The sequence below is a fragment of the Rattus norvegicus genome, chromosome 1, assembly GCF_021556685.1.
Source record: "Rattus norvegicus strain SHRSP/BbbUtx chromosome 1, alternate assembly SHRSP_T2T, whole genome shotgun sequence".
NCBI classification, from domain to species: domain Eukaryota; kingdom Metazoa; phylum Chordata; class Mammalia; order Rodentia; family Muridae; genus Rattus; species Rattus norvegicus.
The window spans coordinates 3,502,118-3,526,445 of NC_141534.1; the positions used below are offsets into that span (position 1 = coordinate 3,502,118).

Consider the following 24,328-nt stretch of genomic DNA (forward strand, 5'->3'; position numbering starts at 1 on the left):
GTTCACACTCTTGTACCTATACACACTAATGTACACAAACAAACAAGCATGTGGGCACACACATAGACACACACTCCTGGATTAATGAGTGCATACAGCTTGATGGTTAACAGGGCACAAGCAAATTGGATGAGGAGAAAAACAGACAACCAACCAACCCTCCCAAAACAAAAACCAAAGTAACATAGAAACCCTAGGCTCTTGATGAAGGGAATGGTAACTGTGAGAATTAGGTGAACGGCGTTCCTAACACAGTGAATGAAGTAACTCTAAGTGGTGTGAAGGTTCACATTGGAAACTTTGTAAACCGCATGGTTGTAAAAGGAGATTGGGCTTAAGCAATGGAGGATTTAAAGAAGTGAATGGTACTATAGTTTAGTCGTTATCAAGCAGTTGAGAGAGCTACTAACACAAATGAACAGAGAAGTAATGACAAAAGAGTATTTTGGGAAGACAATTTTGTTAATACATAAGATTCCTTTTTTCTCCTCTTTTTTTTTTTTTTTCGTTATATTCTACGTTGATAAATGTGAATGAACTAGTGACTCATTCACCAAATATTTACAATAGGGAACTTTCCATTACTGTTTCTCTTTTTAGAACTGAGTCATGTACCCTACCAGTAAATTTACCTGGATTATACTTTTCTGTGAAAATTTTTATTCTCATTGAACAGTAAAGAAATGAAGTAAAAATGTGGGTCATAGATGTTACTACTGGTAACAATCAAAATCTGAACTTGTCTGCTTATTCTAAAACACATGTCTAACCACTGTATAAAAGAACCAGGTAAGTTTGGAGAATTTCACGTCCCCAAGGCTAACTATAATGAAGAGTATAATGTCAGGCTATAGAGCTGAGCTGGGACTCCAGACCAGACTAGTGTACTATAGGATTAGAGTCAAGACATCCAAAATTCATCTTGAAGAACATGGAAAAAATTTTAAAAAGGCAAATATATAGCACCCTGTATTTACACTGCCAAGAAACAATAGTATCTTCATCTAGAAAGGAAGTAGACAGATTGGTGGGACTCAAACTAGGTTAAGTCTGAAAGTACACAGAACAACTGAAAGCACAGATAAAAGATGGTAAGGGTGTGGGTGACATATGTAGTCACTATAAAGCAGGATAAAAATTTCATACATTATCAAATTTTAAAAATAATCTGCCAAAATTTGAAGGGATCACCAAAATACTTTTTGAGAGGAAGATGAATAGCCAGCTACAACTATCACTAAATATGTAGAATTATGGATTTCTAGAATTTTGTATACTAAGAAAATGTAGAAATTGGAGAAATTAATTGGAAAATTTATAAAGAAAACTTAGAAATATGAAACAATTTTTTTCTTCACAATTGGGAAGTTATGCACTGTTCATACAAATCACTCAAGTCAGAGAGAAGAGACTGACGTACGAACAGTGTTTTGACAAATGTACCCATCAACAGAAGAATAAGCTTTCTGAACCAATGACTTTCCCGTTTTCATACAAAGACCTGGGATTTTACAAATGTAATGAGAGGATGAGGAAAAGGGAGCGAGATTGTAGAGAGTAGAACTAGAACCTCTATTACAGGCAGATACCGAGAGCCCTCCTTTGCCAGAGGCCACGCTACTATGAGACACCAAAGATCGTTGTTCATTACAGCACAGTAAGGCTATCAAAGAGTTTTCCTCCAGTATCTAAAAATCATCAGATTCATATTATGAATAGTACTGTATCAATAAATCCAGAAACCAGTGAACACTGACCTGTAACATGCACCTGGATACAACCACTTCAGGCACTTCAGGGAACTTTTGTCGCAGGTCATGTAAAACCTGAAAATCAATTTGGTGGCTTCCTTGGGCCATTCGTATGTCGCCTGCTCAGGACTATCTCAATAGGCAATTCTAGGCCTGGGTGGAAGTAGTACTCATCTCTTCTGGCCAAGCATTTTCTGTGAAAGAAAAAAAAATTATTGAGAACTGACTTTAGAATGAATGTTGCTATGGATTTATAATCACAGCACCTAACTATAAACTGTAAAAGTATTATTTAGGTTTATTAATTTTCATTTCTAGTAGACAATTTCAAAATGATCTGATTCCTATCTGAATGCTCTACAATGGCAGTGCTAAGATGTATCCAATTAGGAAACTGCTGTGATGCTGTCTTGTCTTTCCTTATTCTTTTAGGGAGAATCAGGAACTAATAACATTTCTTAATGATTACCCATTAAAACCTTTGAGAATCTAAAATGTGGCTCTAAAAGACCATGTGTATTTTATCTAAAACTTAATGCTTTCACTCTCTATGTTGCTGTATATTCAGTTCTGAAATGCACAATTAACTCCTCTACACAAAATAACCAAGTCTTCACTACCATCAGATAGTTGCAAAAGTACTTTGTATCTGACAATTCTTTCTTGCCCCTACTGCTTTTTCCTGACCACCTTACTCCACCTTAGCTATTACTGTAAGTCTCTTAATGGTCCCCTCTCTACCTGCATTGTTCTTTGTGTTAGTCCCCTGCCTCCTGCACTCTCAGTCTTTCCCCATAAACTATCTTTGGGAACGGTACACCAGAGCAGCTTTCTCCTACCTCTGTGCCTCAAAACTGCATACCAGGAGACCTCTTGTTAATTAACACATTCCTGTTCCCTCTGTTGCTAATGGGCTTCTGGTATCTTTTTTGAGGCTTTGAACTTAACTGTCCTCTTTAACATTCCCTCAGATACTTGAAGGCTCTCTTGTTTACTTCTTACCTTCTTCACTCATCAAATGCTACCCACTGACAAACATCTTCCCTAGTCATTCTGCCATGTTAAAAAAAAAAAATCACATCCACATATTACTTTTTTCCTGTGACATTTATAAGTGATCTCTAGAAGATCAAGACCTCTGAGGTTAACTACTATATTCCCAAGACTAGACCAATTCTAGGTTCACAAAAGATGCAACATCATTAGATGAAAGTTTTACTGTAAAGTTTCACATTACAGTTTCTAAAGCACATTTCAAATGACTTAAACTTAGAAAAAAATTTATATGCAATATTAGGAATGGGAAAATAAACATCTAAATGAGAAACACCTTCATTAATTAAAGATGAAGAATGAAATCAAATTCTAATCTCTTCCATTATTAAAGCATATACAGCATGTTACCATTGGCTTGCTTTTCTAGACAATTAGGACACAAATGAGAAACATTATTCAAATGCGCAACTATACTTTATGCCCACTTTCTGAGAGGACAGAGCAGGTCCTGAAGAAAGAGGGATCCGAGTCGGAAGGCTAATCTTGCGTAGTACTCTGTACACTAGGTTTGCTCTCTAAACTACATATGTGAGAGAGACACTTGGAAGAGCCAGGTTAAGGTTAAAATAACTCATCTGTGATTCCAGGGTTTCTAGTTTGGCTTCAGCATAGCTAACTGTCCCCTAAAACAAACTAAGCATCACTATCCAGTCGGGAACATGAAAGAATCCAGACTTTCTACACTCAACCCTGTCCTTCATTATATTTTAAATGTTTAGAATCAAACAGGAAAAACGAATCCATACTTAAGAAAAAGGCAGCCAATGGAGAGCAGGCCCAGAATAACGTGGCTGCTGGGATCAGCGTATGAACTTGGAAGCACCTCATGCATGAGGGTGAGTGGACCTGGACTTCTCGGGAGATAAGTGCAATATATTGTGGATTCATACATATGAAATTTGTATATAACATTTTTCTATTTAAGAACTAAAATATGTGAAACGACTCCACTGGACATGCTTATCCACAGTAGAAAGAGGAGAAAATAAAGCAGTCTGGAAGATGGACAGAGCTATGAGTGAGTGGAGCGGGGCTTCCAGACGCTCAGAGTGCAGCAGGTAATACCAAAATGTAATGTCCTTGTAATTAGAGACCAGAAACCAGGACACAAGTGAGTAGGTGGATAACCTGATGGAATTGTGATTAAAATTTTTCTCAAGTTAGCAAATGATACAAACTTACAAATCTAAGGAAAACCACACAAAAGGCCCAATATTGTCTAACTGCTATAAACCAGGGAAAGAAATCTTAAACACAACCTGAGACACCTATGGCCAGTGAGACAGCATATTTATAGACAGGGCTCACACTCTAGCCCAAGGTAGTTTTGAACTTGGGGCAATCCTCCTGCCTCAGTTCTTTCTAAAATATACAGTGAAGAGCAGCGCTGCAAAGCAGAGGAACCTTGACCTCTGGTTAGCAGGAAATACGCATACAGAATTTTTAAGACACTGAGGGGTACTATGCTCAAGTCAAGGAGGAACAAGAACAAATTTAGTAATTCTAATCTTAAATCTATTTGAGTCAGGCATGTTGATGCACGCCTTTAATCCCACTCGGGTAGCAGGTGGGTCTCTGAGTTTGAGGCCAGCCTGATCTACAAAGTGAGCTCCAGGATGGCTAGGGGTACACAGAGAAACACTGTCTCGAAAACCAAACCAAACCAAGCCATGTCACGCCAAACCAAAATCTATCTGAAAACTTGGGTGTCACTTGTCATTTACCACTTAAGTATATTTCAGCAATATTACTGTTGTGAAGGAAAGTAAGATTTTTGTGGAATATGTTCAAGGAATGTTTTTTGAGGGTCTCTTTACTACTTTAAAGTCTAGTATAAAGCACAGGCAGTAGAGAAGAAGAAGAAGACACCGAATTTTCCAGATTTCACTGGAGTACCTCTATATATTTGTAAATATTTTATGTGGAGATGCCTGAGGAAAATGCTGATATGCGGACACAGCAATTAAAATATAGCCTCTCATTAGCCTGGAACTTACTGAATAGGCTAGAACGGTTGGCCAGTAAGTCCCAGAAACCCACCTGTCTGCTTCTCTACCACTGGGATTTTAAGCACACACCACCATGCGTAGCATTTTTATATGTGTTCTAGGTACTGAACTCAGACTGGGCCATCCACTCGAGCTCCCAAAAAGCTTAAAATCCAAGGAACTGATAAGGTTTCTTCTATAAAATTCTTAAGAGATCCACATAATGTAAATATGACAAGTATTTTCTTTTATATTAAAACAATAAAAAAGAAGGTAACAATGTTAGCTGAGACAAGAACAAACTTTCCTAAAAAGTAGAATTTCCTAAGAGTAAAAGAAGCAATATTGAACTTTAGTCATGTTAGTTTCTGGAGGTTTTGTTTTGTTTTTGTTTTTTTTTCCAGTTAAAAAGGGTAAAGAAACAAAGAGGAAAACAAAAACCATCTTAATAGTTAAAAATGGAAGTAACCAACACTATCTCATCTCAAACTAAATGAGGTAACTAACGTATATAGAGCTCATATATTTGACACATAGCAGTTGCTAAGTAAAAGCAAGGATTCTTGAAATGTTCTCTTTGGCAAGTCACTGAATTTTAATACTTCAGTTATCATCCTGTATAAAATGATGACAGTATTCAACTGTCATGAGAATCAATGGATAATCCATGTTAAGATGACAATGACAGCAAAAGAAACCAAATATCGGTAAAACAGTAATACTATCCATTTTTTTTTCTTTTTTTGGAGCTGGGGACCGAACCCAAGGCCTTGCATGTGCTAGGCAAGCGCTCTACCACTGAGCTAAATCTCCAACCCCTGTTTATTTTTATAAAACGTAAAAACTCAGGAGTTTACAAGATTACACAGTATATGATTATATTAATTGTATTAATTATATTATTAAGCCTGTCTAGCTTACAGCAAAAAAATTTAAACAGGTAGCAACATGATTATTTATTTTGAATACTGTGGGTTCTCACAAAGTAGGAAGGAACCAAATTTTAGTAGGAGGGCTTCATGCTCCCCGGGCTGCAGAATTCTGAAGTTGATTTAATCTTTGAGGTGTTCTTTTTCAGTCTTCATAGAACAAATGATTAATGCACATTAGAAAAACTGAGACACGCAGATCCCTTCAATATGTACGCCTGTGCTCAAGTACTCGAGAAGTTGTATAAACTGTGCTGTGTGTATTCAAAGGGATCTTCACTGAGGGAGTTGGAAACTCATAAAGTACAACTATGTGAATAACGTTAGAGATGAAGCAAGACTGTAAAACAGGTCAACTCTAGAAATGAGGAGGAAGTGTGGGTAGCGTAAGAAACGGGAAGCCGAGGAGAGGGGACTAGGGAGACCATGGAAGGGCGTTCAATTGCTGTGACAGAAGAGGCCAGTGAAACCTGCAGGTGGGTTTTATTAGAGGCCCAGAAATACACTTGAGGAGAGTCTTTAATATTGTCACATACAAACTGCTCACACAACACTGAGACAGATCTTGCTCTATATCCCAGGCTGCCTTTGAACTCACGGTCCACCTGCCTCAAACTCACCAGTGCAGGGGCTACTGCTGTTTCATCCTTACAAACTGTGTATTAACTAGTATGAAATGCTAAGCTGGGAGAATAGTGGGAAGCTGCTGTATAGCATAGAGCACTCAAGAGGCTAGAAGACTGCAGTGGATTTTAGCTACCAGATTACTACCCACAATGCAATTCCACTGCTCAGAACCAATCCCTGACTGCTAACAAAAATCTTCACACAAAAACATCAGTTTCACCACTTCAAAGTGGTGAGACTATCTTGTTCACTGCTGTATACTAAGTACTTAAAAAGTATATGGTAGGGACACAGAGATGTCTCGTAGTTAAGAATTTACACTGCTCACTCATAGGGCCCAGGTTCAGTTCCAAGTACCCATGTTAGGATGGCTCATAACCGCCTGTAACTCTAGCCTCTTTAGGCACTGCACTAGCAACACCCAGTGTTACCTCTGGTTTCAGAACGTTTTGTTCAGTAATTCATAAAGCTCAATTTCACAGGCAAATTTTAGGTCTTGTTTGAGGCAAAGTACAATATTTATTATAGTATTTACACATCATTACTTTTGTTAGTTTCTGGACTCAGATTCGCCTGCTTCTGTCTTCAAGAACTTGGGATTAAAGGCATGAGTCACCATCACCTGATCATTTCTTGACCTTTTAACATGAATAAAACTGTCCTATATTTGTAAAAAATTCTTGGCTTTAAAAGACGTTACAGAAGCTTTTGAAAGCTGTATCTCTATCTCGTTTTTCTTGTCAGCGCTGCGCTGTTCTGGGAGGGTGCTTTTAGTAATTCTCAGGAGCAATACATTACATTTTAACAGAGCTAGATACAGATCAGCCTCTCCAGGGTCCAATGGAAAGGCAGACATGTTCTCCCTTCCTCCTCCTCGCCCTCCCACTCCCCACCAGCATTTCCTAATACTAACCCTACCTCGTGTTGCTTTTGTGGATTGGCTGACATTACCAGTGAGTTATTTTGAAATAATGTCTTTACCATAAGAAAACTGATGTGCAGTCAGAATAGCTGGATGATGTTACCTACCATCTTTTAAAGTTACAGTAAGTTATAGAATCTTCTGATCTCAATGAAGATTCCCAATTGAAACCTAAAACGAGAATCATATAATCTAAGCATCCATGTTATATTGTTGCTGTAGTATATAAGTATCATATTATAGGCCAGGTAAACAATACCAGATATTCGATTCATTTTTAAAGAATTTACAAATGTCATTAACTAGCCTAAAAAAGTCAACATTTTTCTTTTCCTCCTCCTCTTATTCAGACAGGGTGTCACTATGTTACTCTAGTTGGCCTGAAATTCTCTGTGTAGACCACCAACTCACTCCATTTGCCTCTGCCTCTAAAGTGGTGAGCCACCATCCCCAGGCCATCAACAGTATTTTATGACAAATTCCTGGAATTATATTTCTTGAAGTATGATACTCCAATTTTAACAAGATAATCTAAACATGTCAATATTATTTTTCTATGATGGAAATAAAAGAATTACAGCCATTCAACAAAAAAAAATCTGAAACTTAAGTACTATTACCATTTAAGATAAAAATAAGAACTTCCAGACATGGTAGTGAATGCCTTTAATCTTAGTCCTTGGGAGGCAGAGGCAGATGAACTGAGTTCAAGGCCAGCCTGGTTTATGTAGTGAGCCCTTGGACAACCAGACCCTGTTTCAATGAAAAACAAAACAAACAAAATATAAAATAAGATTATAAACAATCTTCAGCACTGACTGCCATAGAACTTGTAATATGGAATCACACTGCGAAATCAGTTAACTGCCAAGACAACAATACGCCAAACCAGTTATCCAAATGCTAAATTATTTTAAGTTATGGTCTAACTTAATACCTTTAATAACTTGAAGTGACCAAGTAAGTAAGTATTATATAAAAGCAGACAACTTTATAGGCTTAGCATAATGACCTTTTCAAAGAAAAGCAATACAAATTAATAGTCAGTAGCATGATTTATGCCTTCTCTTTTTAAAAAGAAACCTTCCTATAATCCCATTACTTGGGAGGCAGAGGAAGGTAGATAGATCTGAGTTCAAGGTAGCCTGATCTGCAAAGCAAGTTTTCCAGGACTTGTAGTCTAAGGGTTACACTGAGAAACTCTCTTGAAAAACCAAAACCAACCAAGCGAACAAAAGCCCTCCCCAATGTCTTCATTTAGTGCAGCGCCTTAAGGACTGAGTGCTGCCCACTGCTTCTGCCTCACCACTTCACAAGTTCTTCTTAGAGGAATGTGCAGGTCAACCACAGTTGGCAATTGACGTTTTGAGGTTTTGTGGTAGATGTTGCCATTTTCTATGGATTAAGGAAAGTGCAATAAATCTGAGACAAACATATTATATAACTAACTACCTTGTGTGTATTTTCCACTTCATATCTTATTATTTTTCCAATATGCTAGCATTTTACTATGGAAACAAAGTTACTTTCCAGTGCCCCCTTTCATTTAATATTTTAGATAATCTATCCTGATCATAAATATCTTTAAAAGAAAACAGGGAGTAAGCATGTTAACAAATCCTTACTTATAAAAGAAAACTATAGAGTATTAGAAAAACTCATGTTCTGGTCTTAGAACATAACTATAAACTTTATAAGGAATGAATTAACCTGATACAGGAAAATGATAATTAAGTTGAATATTAATTTACTAACATAAGGTGGTTAGAGGACAATTCTCCTTACACTATTTGGATCTCTGTGATCAAACTCCTAGCATCAGGTTTGATGACAAGGGCCTGTCTTTAACTACAGAGCCATCTCAATGCCCCCCCCCCCCCCCAACTCCAAACAACTGCCTTCAAGGAGAAATAAATTATTGCATTGCCACATTAAGAAATACTGAGTCTTGGGGTTAGGGATTTAGTTCAGTGGTAGAGTGCTTGCCTAACAAGCACAAGGCCCTAGGTTCAGTCCCCAGCTCCGAAAAAAAGAAAAAAAAAAAAAAAAAAAAAAAAAAAGAAATACTGAGTCTTTTCTCTTAGAGGAGTAAGACATCCAAATTACTAAATATAAGAAACTTTTGTTATAGCTTCTTTCAAGCAAGCCAGTAATATATATTTGCATATATATATGCAAGTTAGTGGAAATACAATTGAATTCAGGTAAATATACCATGTAAATACAGTATTTGTTTTATCTATAAACAAACCCGATCATTTCAAGTGACTGGAGAATGTGTTAACTTCATGTGAACGTAGCAGAAACAGAACAGTTAAGGATACTGGGAGGAAATCTGCTTCACTCACTCAATCCCCAATATTACTTGCCTCACACATGAACCCTGGAGAAGGATGGCTGTTTTATGTTTACTTTTCAATGAATGCCAGTGTACTATTTTGCACATTTGCAGGGCTTGACTATATAGCACTTCCACAGCATTTCTCTTAAACTGCTTTTGCCACCACTAGCAAACAAACTAAACTAGAAAGACTCAGGCAAAAGTTAAGCTACAAGTGTTACTAGATGTTAGGGGATTCCATGCCACTCAGGTTAAAGCAAGGCAACTGTAAGTTGTGAACTGTGTGTTGTTATAGATCACACAGCCTAAGCTTCAGTGCCCAACTTTCGCATACCTGGAAATAGAAAAATTCAAACTGTAGCTGTCCTTGGTTGGCTCATTTGCAGTTATAAATGTTTAATTAAGTAACTGCAGTGAGCTCATCTCTACTGGACACTTCTTTTCCAGAGCAGGTCCAGGAACTGGTTCTGGAGCCTTGAAAGCAGGAGAGAAACTACAGTAAACCCAGAGGTAGGCAGGTAAGAACTGTGGAGCACACAACATGAGGTCTGAAAGCAGGAGCAGCCCACAGCCTCAAACTGAATACTCAAGTAAGGAAAAGGCTTCTTGGCTCCAGCTTACAGGGAAAGCCATTTGCTTCAGCAGGTAGTCTTCACTTGCCCAAGTCTCACAATTCCCCATCTTGGGAAGTGGAAAGAGGCCTTTAGGAAATCTCCAAAACGGTGCCTGAGATCAGTGCAAACTGTAACAGAAAAGCTGTTAAGACCTATTGTGATGGATAAACTTGGAATTATAAATTCTTCGTTTTCAGGTTATTTACTCCTCCTCTTCAATATTGCATTTCCTGTTATCTTTTAACTGTTCTCCTATTTCCGGAGGTCAAAGCTTCCTTGAAAATATTTTAGATATACTCGAGCAATGAAATTAATTTTAAGTTCCAGCTTTCTTTCTTTCTTTTTTTTTTTTTTTTTCAAGACAGGGTTTCTCTATGTAGCCCTGACTGTCCTGGAACTCTGTGGACCTGGCTAGCCTCAAACTTGGAGATCTGCCTGCTTCTGCATCCTCCGGAAGGCTGGGATTAAAGGCACTGCTCAAGTTCCAATGCTTAAAGGCGGTGGTAGATAACAGGTCATAAGATGTGCTTCTTAACCCATTGGAAATTGTTTTTCTGTTACCAAAACAGAGTCACTTGTTTTAAAAATATTTCTTAGGCTCATATTAAAACAAAAACAAGTTGGCAAGTCTCGAAGTTAGACAAACAGTAGTAAGCTATTAAGAGTGGTAGCCTAGTTAGTTTCCTGGGAATGATGTCCTTGCACTTGATTCTCAGTATGCTGGCACCTTTACAAGTTCCTCTAAGAAAGGAGTCCCACACTAAGTAAACTGAATCTCTGCTCTATCAACCTGGAGGACTGTAAACCCCTTACAGTTCTTGTATACACCAATCTAACACTGTGAAAAGTAGTTTCCCTCCCCTGGTGGGAAACACAAGTTTTCCAGGCTCTGTGATGGCATGGCATAGGGAAAAGAGCCCCAGAGGACAGGAGAGTTGCTTCAAATCTCACTTCAATTTGGCCTTGAATTAAAATATTCCCATCCAAAGTTTCCATTCTACCAACCGGCAGACAACTGGTTATTCATTCGACTGGGCTGCCTTGAAATTTCACTGTGTACACAAAGCACCCAAAGCCTGCTGCATATCAAGTTTCCAATAATACATTGTTTTGTATTACTAAAAAATGAAACATATTCTATTCTGTTTGCTTCATTTCTGCTCTGACCATGGAGGTAAACTTAGGTTTTCATTTTCATAAATACTAAAGCAACAGCCATGTTTAGTAAGCTTTAGGTGTAATAAAAGTACATCACATTCTAAGAGATGTAAGTGATTTATTAATACTGGCTTCAGAATAACTACAAGAATGAATATATGAGACAGTTCAATTCTCACAGCTGACGATAAAACAAAGATGTAACAATTTACATTAAGGATACAAAGATAGTTGGTAGAAAACAAGATTTTTTTTCTCCTTTCCAGTAAAGTAGAAAATAGGTGTCCTAACAGCCTTGTTAAAACTTAGCTCTAGGAGTCAGAACTTAATTAATCCACAATATAGCTTGATTTTTATACAGCTAAAGAAAAGAATAGCTTTCTACCACATATGGGTAATAATTTCCCTCTTACTGATAGAACAGTGGGTTCCACTGAAAATTATTATTTACCAAATATGGCTCTAAGATCAGATTACAGCTCCTCTGCCATCTACCAAGTATAAAGCAAGTGTCACCAGCCACAAGGAATTTAGGAAAAAATTTCCTTACAGTTTCTCAGATGTATTCACAGCACAACTTTCTTTCAAAATAGTTTTTAAAAACATACATGAAAGTATGTCACTCAGAAAGGAGAGATTTTATTTGTATATTCCTCAGAAGGCGGGGGGGGGGGGGGTCAGGAGAGATTCCCTGTCACTAACTAGTTCTCCTGGAGAACACTCCCTACTTTAGAGACTCCCAGGGAGAGAGACACTGTAGAGAAGGCACCATGACTTTATATCTAGCCACCACAGTGACACTTCGGACACTTTGGCCTGTTTCCTTGGCTGTCTGTCCCAGGTATAAAGTATTAGATAGTAAACGTGCCTCCTCCCTTCCAGTCACACCTGCCTTTATTTGCTTACTTACTCATTTTTGGTCTCACTGCACTAGGAACCTCTCCAGGACAGTGTTAGCTAACAGTGATGTTGGGGCTAGAGAGGATGGCGGGAGATGAGGCAGGTGCACTGCACAGCCAAGTCTCCTCTTGCCTTAGCCTCCCATGCAATCATAGATAACATTCCTATATCTAAAATATTTTCAAGGAAGCTTCTGACCTCAGGAAATAGAACAGTTAAAAGATAACAGGAAATACAATATTGAGGAGGAGTAGTAAATAACCTGAAAATGAAGAATTTATAATTCCAAGTTTATCCGTCACAATAGGTCTTATGGCTTTGATTTATGACCTTTTAAATAGGAATTTGGCATTTTCCTAAATACTAAAATGGGAATTCTAGCATCTTTCCATTTCTAGTAACAAAATGGTGGTTTCTGGTCTGAGATGTGAAAGCTTTAGGAATATTGCTCTATTCGTCCTTTACTAAGAGCTCTTCCACTTTCTGACACCCTTTAGGTTTTCCATGCCAGTGCACAGCACTGCCACTAGTCAATCTACAGTGTTACAGAGATGAAATGCTGCCACTAGTCAATCTACAGTGTTACAGAGATGAAATGCTACCACTAGTCAATCTACACTGTTACAGAGATGAAATGCTACCATTAGTCAATCTACAGTGTTACAGAGATGAAATGCTGCCATTAGTCAATCTACAGTGTTACAGAGATGAAATGCTGCCACTAGTCAATCTACAGTGTTACAGAGATGAAATGCTACCATTAGTCAATCTACAGTGTTACAGAGATGAAATGCTGCCACTAGTCAATCTACAGTGTTACAGAGATGAAATGCTGCCACTAGTCAATCTACAGTGTTACAGAGATGAAATGCTGCCACTAGTCAATCTACAGTGTTACAGAGATGAAATGCTGCCACTAGTCAATCTACAGTGTTACAGAGATGAAATGCTGCCATTAGTCAATCTACAGTGTTACAGAGATGAAATGCTGCCACTAGTCAATCTACAGTGTTACAGAGATGAAATGCTGCCACTAGTCAATCTACAGTGTTACAGAGATGAAATGCTGCCACTAGTCAATCTACAGTGTTACAGAGATGAAATGCTACCACTAGTCAATCTACAGTGTTACAGAGATGAAATGCTGCCACTAGTCAATCTACAGTGTTACAGAGATGAAATGCTGCCACTAGTCAATCTACAGTGTTACAGAGATGAAATGCTACCACTAGTCAATCTACACTGTTACAGAGATGAAATGCTACCACTAGTCAATCTACAGTGTTACAGAGATGAAATGCTGCCACTAGTCAATCTACACTGTTACAGAGATGAAATGCTACCATAAGTCAATCTACAGTGTTACAGAGATGAAATGCTGCCACTAGTCAATCTACAGTGTTACAGAGATGAAATGCTGCCATTAGTCAATCTACAGTGTTACAGAGATGAAATGCTGCCATTAGTCAATCTACAGTGTTACAGGGATGAAATGCTGCCACTAGTCAATCTACAGTGTTACAGGGATGAAATGCTACCATTAGTCAATCTACAGTGTTACAGAGATGAAATGCTACCATTAGTCAATCTACAGTGTTACAGAGATGAAATGCTACCACTAGTCAATCTACAGTGTTACAGAGATGAAATGCTACCATTAGTCAATCTACACTGTTACAGTGATGAAATGCTACCACTAGTCAATCTACACTGTTACAGTGATGAAATGCTACCACTAGTCAATCTACAGTGCTGTTACAGTGATGAAATGCTCGAGTCCACTTGATGATTCATTAAGTATTTTTTTTCCACCAACTTTCCTGAGACTGGTCTGTAGTCTTTTATTCTATTTTACTATCATGACTTTGTAAAGAATCTCAAAGTTTACCTTTGCCTCTCTATGTTGTGAAATAGTTACCTGAGGCTTTAAGTTAAAAAAAAAATTCAATGTTTAAAGTTTCCAAGGTCTGGTTACTCTTTGTAGTGAATGTCTAAGACTGGACCTTGCATTTTGTGAGTTCAGATCCTTTCATACTTCCCTCCCTCCCTCCCTCTTCAGGAGCTCCCTTTAACCTATAAGCATGTAGAAGTCTTAGTCATTTTAAATACACTGCCACGTGCATACACCAAAGTTGCCAGTTAAGTCTGAAAGTCATTCATCAAGTACTAATTCACAAAGCAACTTATTCAAACTGCCCTCACACTTTAGTCTATCTAGCAGGAAGACAAGGAGCACAGAAGAAGCCACAGCAGTAGTGTAGGAACTGAAGCAACACAAATAAGAAACAATATTCACTAGGCTCCTTTCCTGCTTGCCACTCCCACTAAAATCCACGCCTATGCCTTCTCCAGTTTGGGTCTCTACATCAGAGATCAAGAAGGCTACAGATTCCCTCTTTAGTTTTTGGTTATGAATGCATAAAATACCCACATTAATGTTATTTTAAAAATGTAATTTGTCAGGTCCAATGTGACACGTCCAAATACAGATTGATACTGGAATTGAGAACAGTGGTTACACCAGAGATGAGAAGATAGGGAAAAGCACAAGATACACAATTATAGGGAAACATGGTGATGAAAATGTGGATTGTTGTCTCTATGTAGGCGAGGACAGGCATCAGATAAGGCGAGAGCCTGTGATTGGGCAGTGGGAGACTTTTAGAGGTGAGTACAGAGAGTACAGGGAGAGAGAGGAAGGGAAGGAGAGGAGAAGACGAGAGGGAACCTACAGGAGAGGAGGAGGAGCGGGAACCACACAGTCCCGAGAGCTGTAAGTATTGGGGATCTCTTAGATGATTAAGTAATAAGTAGGGTGCGTCTGCCCCACCTAGGTGTGCAGCTTGTGTTCCTATCAACTAAGTTTTGAGTTCTTTGTGTTTTGTGGGTTGAGAATTTACTAATATAAATCTGACTGATAAATTAGAGTTTTGATTTTACCAGGTTATGGGGATTTGTGACAGCTAACCACAGAGGGCAGATGGCTGGGGATGTGAGAGGCCAGTTTGTCTGCCAGTGCCTTGCATGGAATCCTTTTTTAAATATTTCATGCAACAGAAACAGCCCTGCGGACACTACTGTGCTCTACTGCATAAAATCCTAACCCTTCACTTCTGCATGCATCTTTCCTTCGAATCCTATTTTTAGGTATCTTTAGGGTCGTGTGATTCAGATTTAAAATCTATTAAATGTACCTTTAAAAGAGAAAAAAGCCAGAGTGTCATATATTCTAAGCTGGCCTCAAACTCTCTGGGTGACTGACCCTCTTGCCTCCACCTCCCTAGTGGCATAACTATGGTGTGCATCTCCATGCATGACTTATATGTTATGCTGAGCTTGGGGCCTGAGGCATGCTAGGTAAGCATCTACCCCCTGTGCTATATTCACCTACTGCTAAATTTACTTACTTTAAATATCTTTTTTAAGTTTCAAAAAAAAAATATCCTTGCGTATATTCACCACCCACGGCCCTGTTATAGAAGGGCATGTTTACACAAGTGCACTCTGAACACTGAGCACATTCCGGTCTTCCCACTTCTTTTTCCTCTCCGTCAGTCCTCTTTGCTCCCACCACTGTTCTACATCTACTTTTATGTTACAGACAAATAGTGGTTTTATGTATTTTTATCACATCTGCAAGTGAGAATGTAGATGGTATTTGTCTTTCTGAAACTGGCTCCATTCACTTCCATGCATTTGCCTGCAAACTCCATTCTTTTGAGTGGAAAGCATTCCACTTGTGGACATACACCATATTTGCATTATCCATTCTCTGTTGTACCTCTGTGACTTGACTTGGTGGCGTCTGGGCAGAAACTGGAGTGATTTGGGTGAGTCACATGGTAGATCTATTTTTAGGTTTTTGAGGAGCTTTCACATTGATTCTCATAGTTGCTAGACTACCTTACATTCCTGTCTGCGCGTATCCTCGCCAGCATTTATTATTATTTGTTTTCTTAAAATTGATCTATTTTTATTTCCCACCAGTCCCTATATTCTTAGGAATCCAGTCAGGCTTTCTGAACACATTCAAACCCCTTTCTTCCCTCAGTGAGCAATGTTGTTGCTTAGAATGCAATTTTTCCACTTTTGACACGTGTTAAAACTACCTCTTCATAATCAACTCTAGTCTGACCTCTTTCTTGAGTCTTCCCAGTCCAGTCCTCATGGGCTCTATACTCAGAATTAATAATGTTCCTGTGAACCAATAAACACCACGAATCATTATTTTCCTTGTATTGTTCTACTTCTTTGGTGACATGGACCATGTGTTTAAATATAGACCCTGTCTATATGCAACATTGATATATAAAGTGTACAAAATTAGTAAAATGTTCTTAACATTAGACTTTTGTTTTGCAATTTCAAATACCAGAAGATATATTAAGAAAGCCAAAATTCCACTAAGTAGCTACTGTAGTTTGAATATGCTTGACTTAGAGTGGCCCCATTCAGAGGTGTGGCCTTGCTGGAGTGGGTGTGTCATTGTGGGCATGGGTTTTAAGATCCTAGACCTAGTTTCCTGGAAGCCAGTCTTCTAGCAGCCTTCAGATGAAGATGTAGAACTCTCAGCTCCCCCTGCACCATCCTGCCTGGACGCTGCCATGCTCCTGCCTTGATAATGGACTGAACCTCTGAACCTGTAAGCCAGCTCTAATTAAATGTAGTCTTTATAAAAGTTGCTTTGGTCGTGGTGTCTGTTCACAGCAGTAAAATCCCTAAGACAGCCACTAAAATGGATATTCTGAAACCCCAATGAGAACCTAGATACTCATTAAAAATTCATGAACTTATTTACTGGGCAGAAAGGAATTTCATGAATTTATTAATTAACCTAAGTTAGTAAATTAGGGAAGGAATACCTTAAAAGTAGAAAAAAAAATAAAGTATCTTCTAAGTATGTACAACACACACCTAGACTCTATGTTCTAAGTTTCTTATACAGCTTAGTGGCAGGCCTTGGAGTAGAACCTGGATTTTTGACTCATTCTAAGCTCTAAAGCAAACACTATTTCTGTCCTCTACAAAAAAGTGTAGTATGCAAGGTAGGTACATGCGCATAAGGATCCCTATTCAGAAGGTAGAGAAACATGAAGTATAAGAAAGCAGAGTTGGAACTAAAATATATATTTATTAATCTACATAACATACATGGTGCAACTTTAATTACTTTATGCAAGTAATTTTACCTAGTAATATAAGATGAATGATGTCTTATTTACTGATTACTATTTGAATTATAAACACAGCATGTGGTCGCAATTTCCTTTAAACAGTTCTAACAACTTACTTTATTTCACATATAAAACTATAAAAATGAGTACCCATGGCCTAGAGGTGGGGTGAGACGACAGACAATGACACTGGAATAGTCTCTAAGTAATCTTCATATAGGTTAGAGGAGACCTCAGTAGGAGAAAAGGAATGAGGGTAGAAAATTTGGGATTGCTCTCCACATATAATAAACTCTGCTGTTCGCTATGACTGAAAAAAAGAACATACTTTTTCCTAAAGGGAAGCTCTTAACAGCAACGGAATTAAGACAGTGAGGGAGAGAAAGGGTGGATCTGGAACAAATAACCAGCATCCAGACAATACACACACTACCAGCCTAAACAATGCAACCGAAACTCAATCCACTAACTCCTACCCAATAATGCACTGTAAACAGCGTGGCTCTGAAGCCAAGAGCCTCACGAGTACTCTTTCTTTTCAATCTTAACAATCAATGTGGAAGGATCACTGATCACGCCCACAAGGATTTCTTGCATTCATCCCTCTACTGCTACCTTAATGTACTGGTTCTGCTGTTACCTTTATAACCAATTAACAACAACCTGTTTGATACCTTGTCTTACCCAACAGCTCTCCTAAGCTGTATTTTACAATAGCAACAGGCCTATTAACTGCCCAAAATACAAACTGGGTCATATCATATTGTTTCTATGAGAAGCGAGGGATTTTATAGTTGACTGGTATTGACTTTGGGTATTTATCCTTGACACTGACTTGGGAAATGCAAAAGAGGAAAGGTAAGAGGGAACTTATAAAACAAAGCCAAGAAAGTTAATGTGAAAGTTTGTATATGGTTGGCCCACGGAGTGGCACCATTAGGAGGTGTGGCCTTGTTAGAGCAGGCATATCACTGTGAGCGTGAGCTTTAAGCCCCTAGACCTAGCTGCCGGGAAGCCAGTCTTCCAGAAGCCTTCAGATAAAGATGTAGAACTCTCAGCTCCCCTTGCACCATGCCTGACTGGATGCTGCCATGCTCCTATCTTGACAATGGACTGAACCTCTGAACCTTAAGCCAGCCCCAATTAAATGTTGTCCTTATAAGAGTTGCCTTGGTCATGGTGTCTGTTCACAGCAGTGGAAACCCTAACTAAGATAGTTAGCTACATGAAATCACAAAAGAACTGGCATCAAGCGCCTATACCTGTTCATCCTTGTATTACATACAACACTTGTAAAATCCAAGGCCAGCTTATGCTATATATATAATAAGACACTATTTAGAAAAAAAAAAAAAAGAAGAAGAAAACCAAATGAAAAGAGAAAATTTAAAGCTTTAATAACAGGTACTGGGCCAAATGATTTATAATGTGCTTGGTCATTTAATGCTGCAAATAATCATGGGAAACAGACACTTAGTTCAGGTGATCACATATTGTTTCATTTACAGCATTAAAATAAATACGAGTTATTATATAGCTATTTTCTCTTATTCCCGGTACTTAAACCAGGTCACTAAGAATTCTTATATTGGTGTCACCAATATTAGAGAGCATCATATATATCCTATTAGTTTGTCATAAACTGTACTTATCTGTATATGAATGTATATACAGATAAGATCATGTACAAAAGTACTCCATACACATACTAAGCAACTGGAAATAAAAATACTTTAGTGCCAGTAGATAGCTCATTTGGAGGCAGCTGAGTTTGATCCCTAGTACAGGTATTTTTAAAGGGTATTTATACAGTGTGGTGACCTGTGTAATCCCAGGCTTTAGGAGGTAGAAAAGGTGGATCCCTTGGTTTTATGTGCAACCAGCTTAGCTGAATTGGTAAACCAAGCCAGTGAGATATCTTGTCTCAAAAACCATAGTGGATAGACTACTTAACTCACAAGAGGTATTCCTCTAGCCTACATAAACATTTGCACCTATGCTCGAATAGTACTTAAAAATCACTCACTTTCCTGCTATTTAAATGTACAACAGAACAGTAAAGGTTCACAGTGTTTTTGTCTTATACAGCTCAAAATAAAGGAATATGTAAATGTTTTACAAGTATAATAACTGACAAAGAAAAGTGTAGCCTATACTTACTTCTGCTATCACCTGCAAACAGAGAGGACTAGACAGAAAGTCCTAAGAGACATGCTACTATGTATTCAATGAGCCCAGGCTATCATTAGCAATGTGTAATCCATTCAACAATGTTCTGGACCAAAAGGAAGATGAATCTGTAGACCCATTACCACTAGGGAAAAATGATAGCACAAAGTAAAACACATGCTTTACTGGCTTTGGCTGGTGAAGGTATTATGGTGCATTCTCCAGCAGTGAGATACAGATTTAAATGCATCAAGGTCTTCCTACTCAGAAAGATGACCAAGTGTAACCTGGACTCTTAAATGCATTTGTTTTCAAAGTCAAGTAAGTGTACTAGCTTTAAACCTTGGTAGACTGTGTGCATCATTCATTTACAAATATTGACCAATAGCCTATGTGCTAAAGCATTGTATTACAGTGTTAAAGGAGGACCGAGACGGGCAGCCTGTTACTGTCATGCCCACTGTATCCTAGCGGTACACTCAATGAGTTTTCCCTTTTCCAAAAGAAAAAGAAAATGTTTAAAACAACCTAGTACAAAGTACTGATAAATTAAGGCAATTATAACAATTTGGCAAACCCTACAAATCAATAAAGCAATGTTAGCCATATATAAATCACCAATAAGAAAGTATCATTAGAGCTAATGATAAGTTACAGCAGAAAAAAAGTGATGTTTTAAAAATATCTTCCAGAAGTTAATTAAGTATAAAGCAAATCTGAGTAGGGCCCAGAAGATGTGCCAAGGCTCATGCTTTCCTTTCACCAGTTAAGTCTGAGCTGCATCTCTCCTTGTCAGCTACTGCACATCCCGGTTCACGGTCTTTCTGGATGGTTTTACGTATAAGAAATGCTGTCAGAGAATACCATCTGAGGACTTACTCATGTCAAGCTCTTCAAAATACTCACAGGACTACTTCAGTTTATAAAGGCTTGGACAACGCTCTGAATTATTAGTAAAGAACTATTATTAGGGGAGTAATATTAGAACCACTCATCTACCAAATAAGTATGGTTCAAAATAAAAGTAATCTTTAAAATATCCATCCTCAAAATAATTTCCCAACTGTACAATTTCTGTTGTCCTTGACATCAGATATCTAACTGTTTGTGATAAACGGAACCAATCCACACTTTTACAAACTTTTTTTTTGGTTCTTTTTTTTTTTTCAGAGCTGGGGACCGAACCCAGGGCCTTGCGCTTCCTAGGCAAGCGCTCTACCACTGAGCTAAATCCCCAGCCCTTACAAACTTCTTTACTTTGCTACTACACTAAGTGAACTAAACAGAAAGGAATTACAATTCACAACAAATCTGTATTTCCTCAACTGACAAAGATTATTTCTAGCCTCAATCTCATGCCTAAATTCCATTTTAAATATTGAATGAGTTGTCTACTTGATCTTACAAATTCTCAGTCTAGAAGCATTTCAGAGCGAATGTGTTCAAAAGCAAGCTCCTGACTGCCTGCCTAGCCAGTCTCTGCTTGCCATCCCTCCTCTCCCCAGCTCAGCCAACAGCAGCTCCATGCTTCCAACTGCTTTGGCCACCCCCTGGGAGTCATTCTTGAATTCCCTTTCATGCCTCACATACGATTCATCAGCAGTTCCTGCCCACACAGGGCTTGAAACACATCCAAAATCTGACCTTTTCTCACCCTTTACTGTTATTACCCTGGTTCCAGCCACCATTGCCTGCCTCTCGTCTGGACCATTGCAATCATTTTCAATCATTTTTCCATCATTTTCTTTGCTTACATCTTTGTTCTATTTTTATAATGTATTCCATACACTGCAGAGTAATGCTTTTAAAGGAGTTACCTGTTTAAAGAAGACCATGTAATCAGTTAATGATGTATAAAAAGTATGACATCGTCTAAGACCCAATCATGATAAAAAATTTTAATCAGCTAGAACTAGAAAGGGAACTGATAAATAGCACCTATGAAAACCTTTCAGCCAACACGTCCCTCGTGATCAAAGACTGAATACATCCTGAGATCTGAAAATAGCTAGCAAGAGCTGTAAGGCAAGAAAGAAAAGGCATACAAACTGAAAAGGAATGAAAATGGACTGGGCTCACGAGGACACTGAAAACTCACAGAACTATTTAAACAGTTTTCAAAAGTCTCAGAACACAACATGTACCCCCAGAAATCATCTATATTGGTATGTTAACAATGAACAATTAAAAGGCAAAATTTAAAATATAATTTACAACTGCTTGTAAGGCCTAGGTATAAATCTACCAAAGTATGTTATGATTTGAATACTGGAAACTACAAAATGCTGAGGAAAGAAATAAAAAACTAAGTAAGTAGAGAAAGATGCTTATGGACTGAGTTAATAAGAATGTGTATTTTCTTCAAAACTGACCTACAAGTGTAGTATATATAATTCCCACCAAAATCCCAGTGATACTTTTTTAATATGAAAAGGAAAAAGAATAGCCAAAACAATTAAAAAGAATAAAGTTAGAGAAATTTGACAATTTACCATGTAGTTACAGCAATCAAGATAGTGTACTACTAGTGGGAAGGACAGATCAAAAGAAAAAAGAATAGAAAATCCAGAAATGGACCCTTGTAATTACAGCCATGTCACTTTTGTCAAAGTTGTAAAAGCAATTCAATTTATTCTCAAGCCGAAAATATTCAACCCAAACACCAGACCTTAATATAAAAATTAAATCAAAATAGATGACACATCTCTGTATAACACATTCAAAAGCTTTTAGAAAACTTTTATAATAGGAAAAAAAAATTGAGAACATGAGTTCTGAGAGTTAGCAAAAAAGGAACAATCCACAGAATAAATATGATAATAAAATGAATAGAAATAATAGCTAGACTTCATCAAAATAAAAAAACTTTTAAGCTATGATGAGATATTACCTATTACGGTGGCTGAGATGAGAAAAATGACAGTATTAAGTGCTGGTGAAAATACAGATAAACCAGATTCGTGTGCATTTCTAAGTACAATATAAAGTGGTCTGGAAAGCCAGTCAGCCAGCCGGCCAGCTGGCCAACCAACAACCTTAGAAACTAAAGGAAATGAAATATGATTTGGAAAGGAGCTCACACCATTCAATAGTCAAAGAAGAATATCCTATTCTATACCTTTTCTAATTCCCTTGATCCAACAAAATAGTGTTATGTACCAATAACTCATTCCTTGTTAATGCTGAAACTGTACTGTGGCTGAATGTACTATGCTTTAATCATATACTAATCTGAAGGATTTTGGATTCTCTAATTTGAAGCTATAAATATTAGGCTGGGAGTTGTGTTGTATTTCATACACAAACTCAATGTTAAAAGCCTTAATGATTGCCCCCCTTCTTTGTATCCAGTCCACTTGCCCTTACATATGTACCTGAATGCCCTCACCCCTTTCACACATCAATATGCCACATCTCTGAGGCCTAGTAGGAACATTAGAGATTTTCTATGCCATGTGATAACTAATATCCACCATTTGGTATACTTCCCTGTCCTGATGGCCACATCCATGTGTTGTTAGTGACAACGATAGCGACCTGCTCAAGTGACTATACAAAATCTGGGTACTTTCAAGAAGCAAAGAGTCCTTTTCCAATCATTAATCTTCTCTGTTGAAATAGGCAAGGTGTCTTTTGTAAAAAGTGGTACTTCTGTCCAGCAACAGAGACCAGTGAGGAACCCGGAACCCTTTGCTTCAGTGAGAAGAACAGACGGATTCACTACTTCCCACCTTGGTGCACTCACGTGCACTCCCAACACCCAGCCCCCAGCTTTATTTTCATAATGCCAAACCGGAACCCCCAAAGTCCTTCAAAGTAATCAATGTTTTAAAAAGTATATGTCAGGATGTGCATCCTGACAGTACTATGCTCTTTGGTACTAACAAGGAATGAATACTGATTCATGTAACAATCTGCATGGATCAAGGGTTATTAGCTAATCTCAAAGGGTAATAACATAATGTATGGTTCCATTTGTACAACTCTCAGTGATAAAACTAGTGTGGTTAGGGAAAAAATTAGTGTTTGTCAGGGGCTAAGGTTGAAGGAAATGGCTAGACTATAAAGGAAGAAGATGAAAGTTTCTTAATGATGATTAAAAAGTTCTATTCTAAATATGACTGATTATACAAGTAACAATAAACCATGTTCTAAGATTTAAGAAAATGCAAATTAAGTTTTATCTACAGGGAATGTACACACTTAGACACCATTTCCTATTTCCCATTCCCTCACTAGGCTCCTAAGGCCTTTCAGCTCCTGGAAGATAACAAACAGGTCTCCACACATAGGTCTCTGCAATTGCTCTGTCTTATATTTGGAAACACTTACCTCCATCATTTCACATTCAAATCCCTGCTTAAATACTACCTACACAAAAGTCTGTTTTCTTCCATATAAACAGAAATCATGCCCTTTTTCCTTCTGCAAAGAAGTCTTAAAACCATTATACAAAACTCAAACAACTTCCAAACTTCATCGTTCCCTCGGTCTGTTCTGTATTGGTGAGTGTTGTCAGGATCAGCAGGAACTCAATCCAGGAGTATGAAATCCTTTACCTCTAACTTTACACTCAGTTCCCCCTCAAGTCCACTGCCAACCCCACTCCTTAACTCCAGTCTCAATTCTGATCCCTGTCAACCCTAAAACAGCACACAGCCTGTCTTCCCCCAACCCAGCACTTACCTAAGGTAATCTC

The 24,328-nt window shown here is 38.0% G+C and overlaps 1 protein-coding gene and 1 long non-coding RNA gene across 8 annotated transcripts in view; one reads left to right on the forward strand and one right to left on the reverse strand.

Annotated features, from left to right (window-relative positions):
* Tab2 (TGF-beta activated kinase 1/MAP3K7 binding protein 2) overlaps positions 1 to 24,328 on the reverse strand; it is a 50,111-nt gene that overhangs the window by 16,487 nt on the left and 9,296 nt on the right. For 3 of the 7 annotated variants that reach the window (NM_001393814.1, XM_087553857.1, XM_087553824.1), the window contains 1 exon segment: positions 1,758 to 1,945. In NM_001393814.1, coding sequence (NP_001380743.1) covers positions 1,758 to 1,859 — 102 coding nt within the window. In that variant the 5' untranslated portion in view covers positions 1,860 to 1,945. 7 annotated transcript variants of the gene reach the window in all.
* Positions 10,586 to 17,006, forward strand: LOC148006819 (uncharacterized). Its single transcript, XR_015648985.1, has 3 exons — positions 10,586 to 12,826; positions 13,218 to 13,723; positions 14,037 to 17,006. It is a non-coding gene; the product is annotated as an uncharacterized LOC148006819 (long non-coding RNA).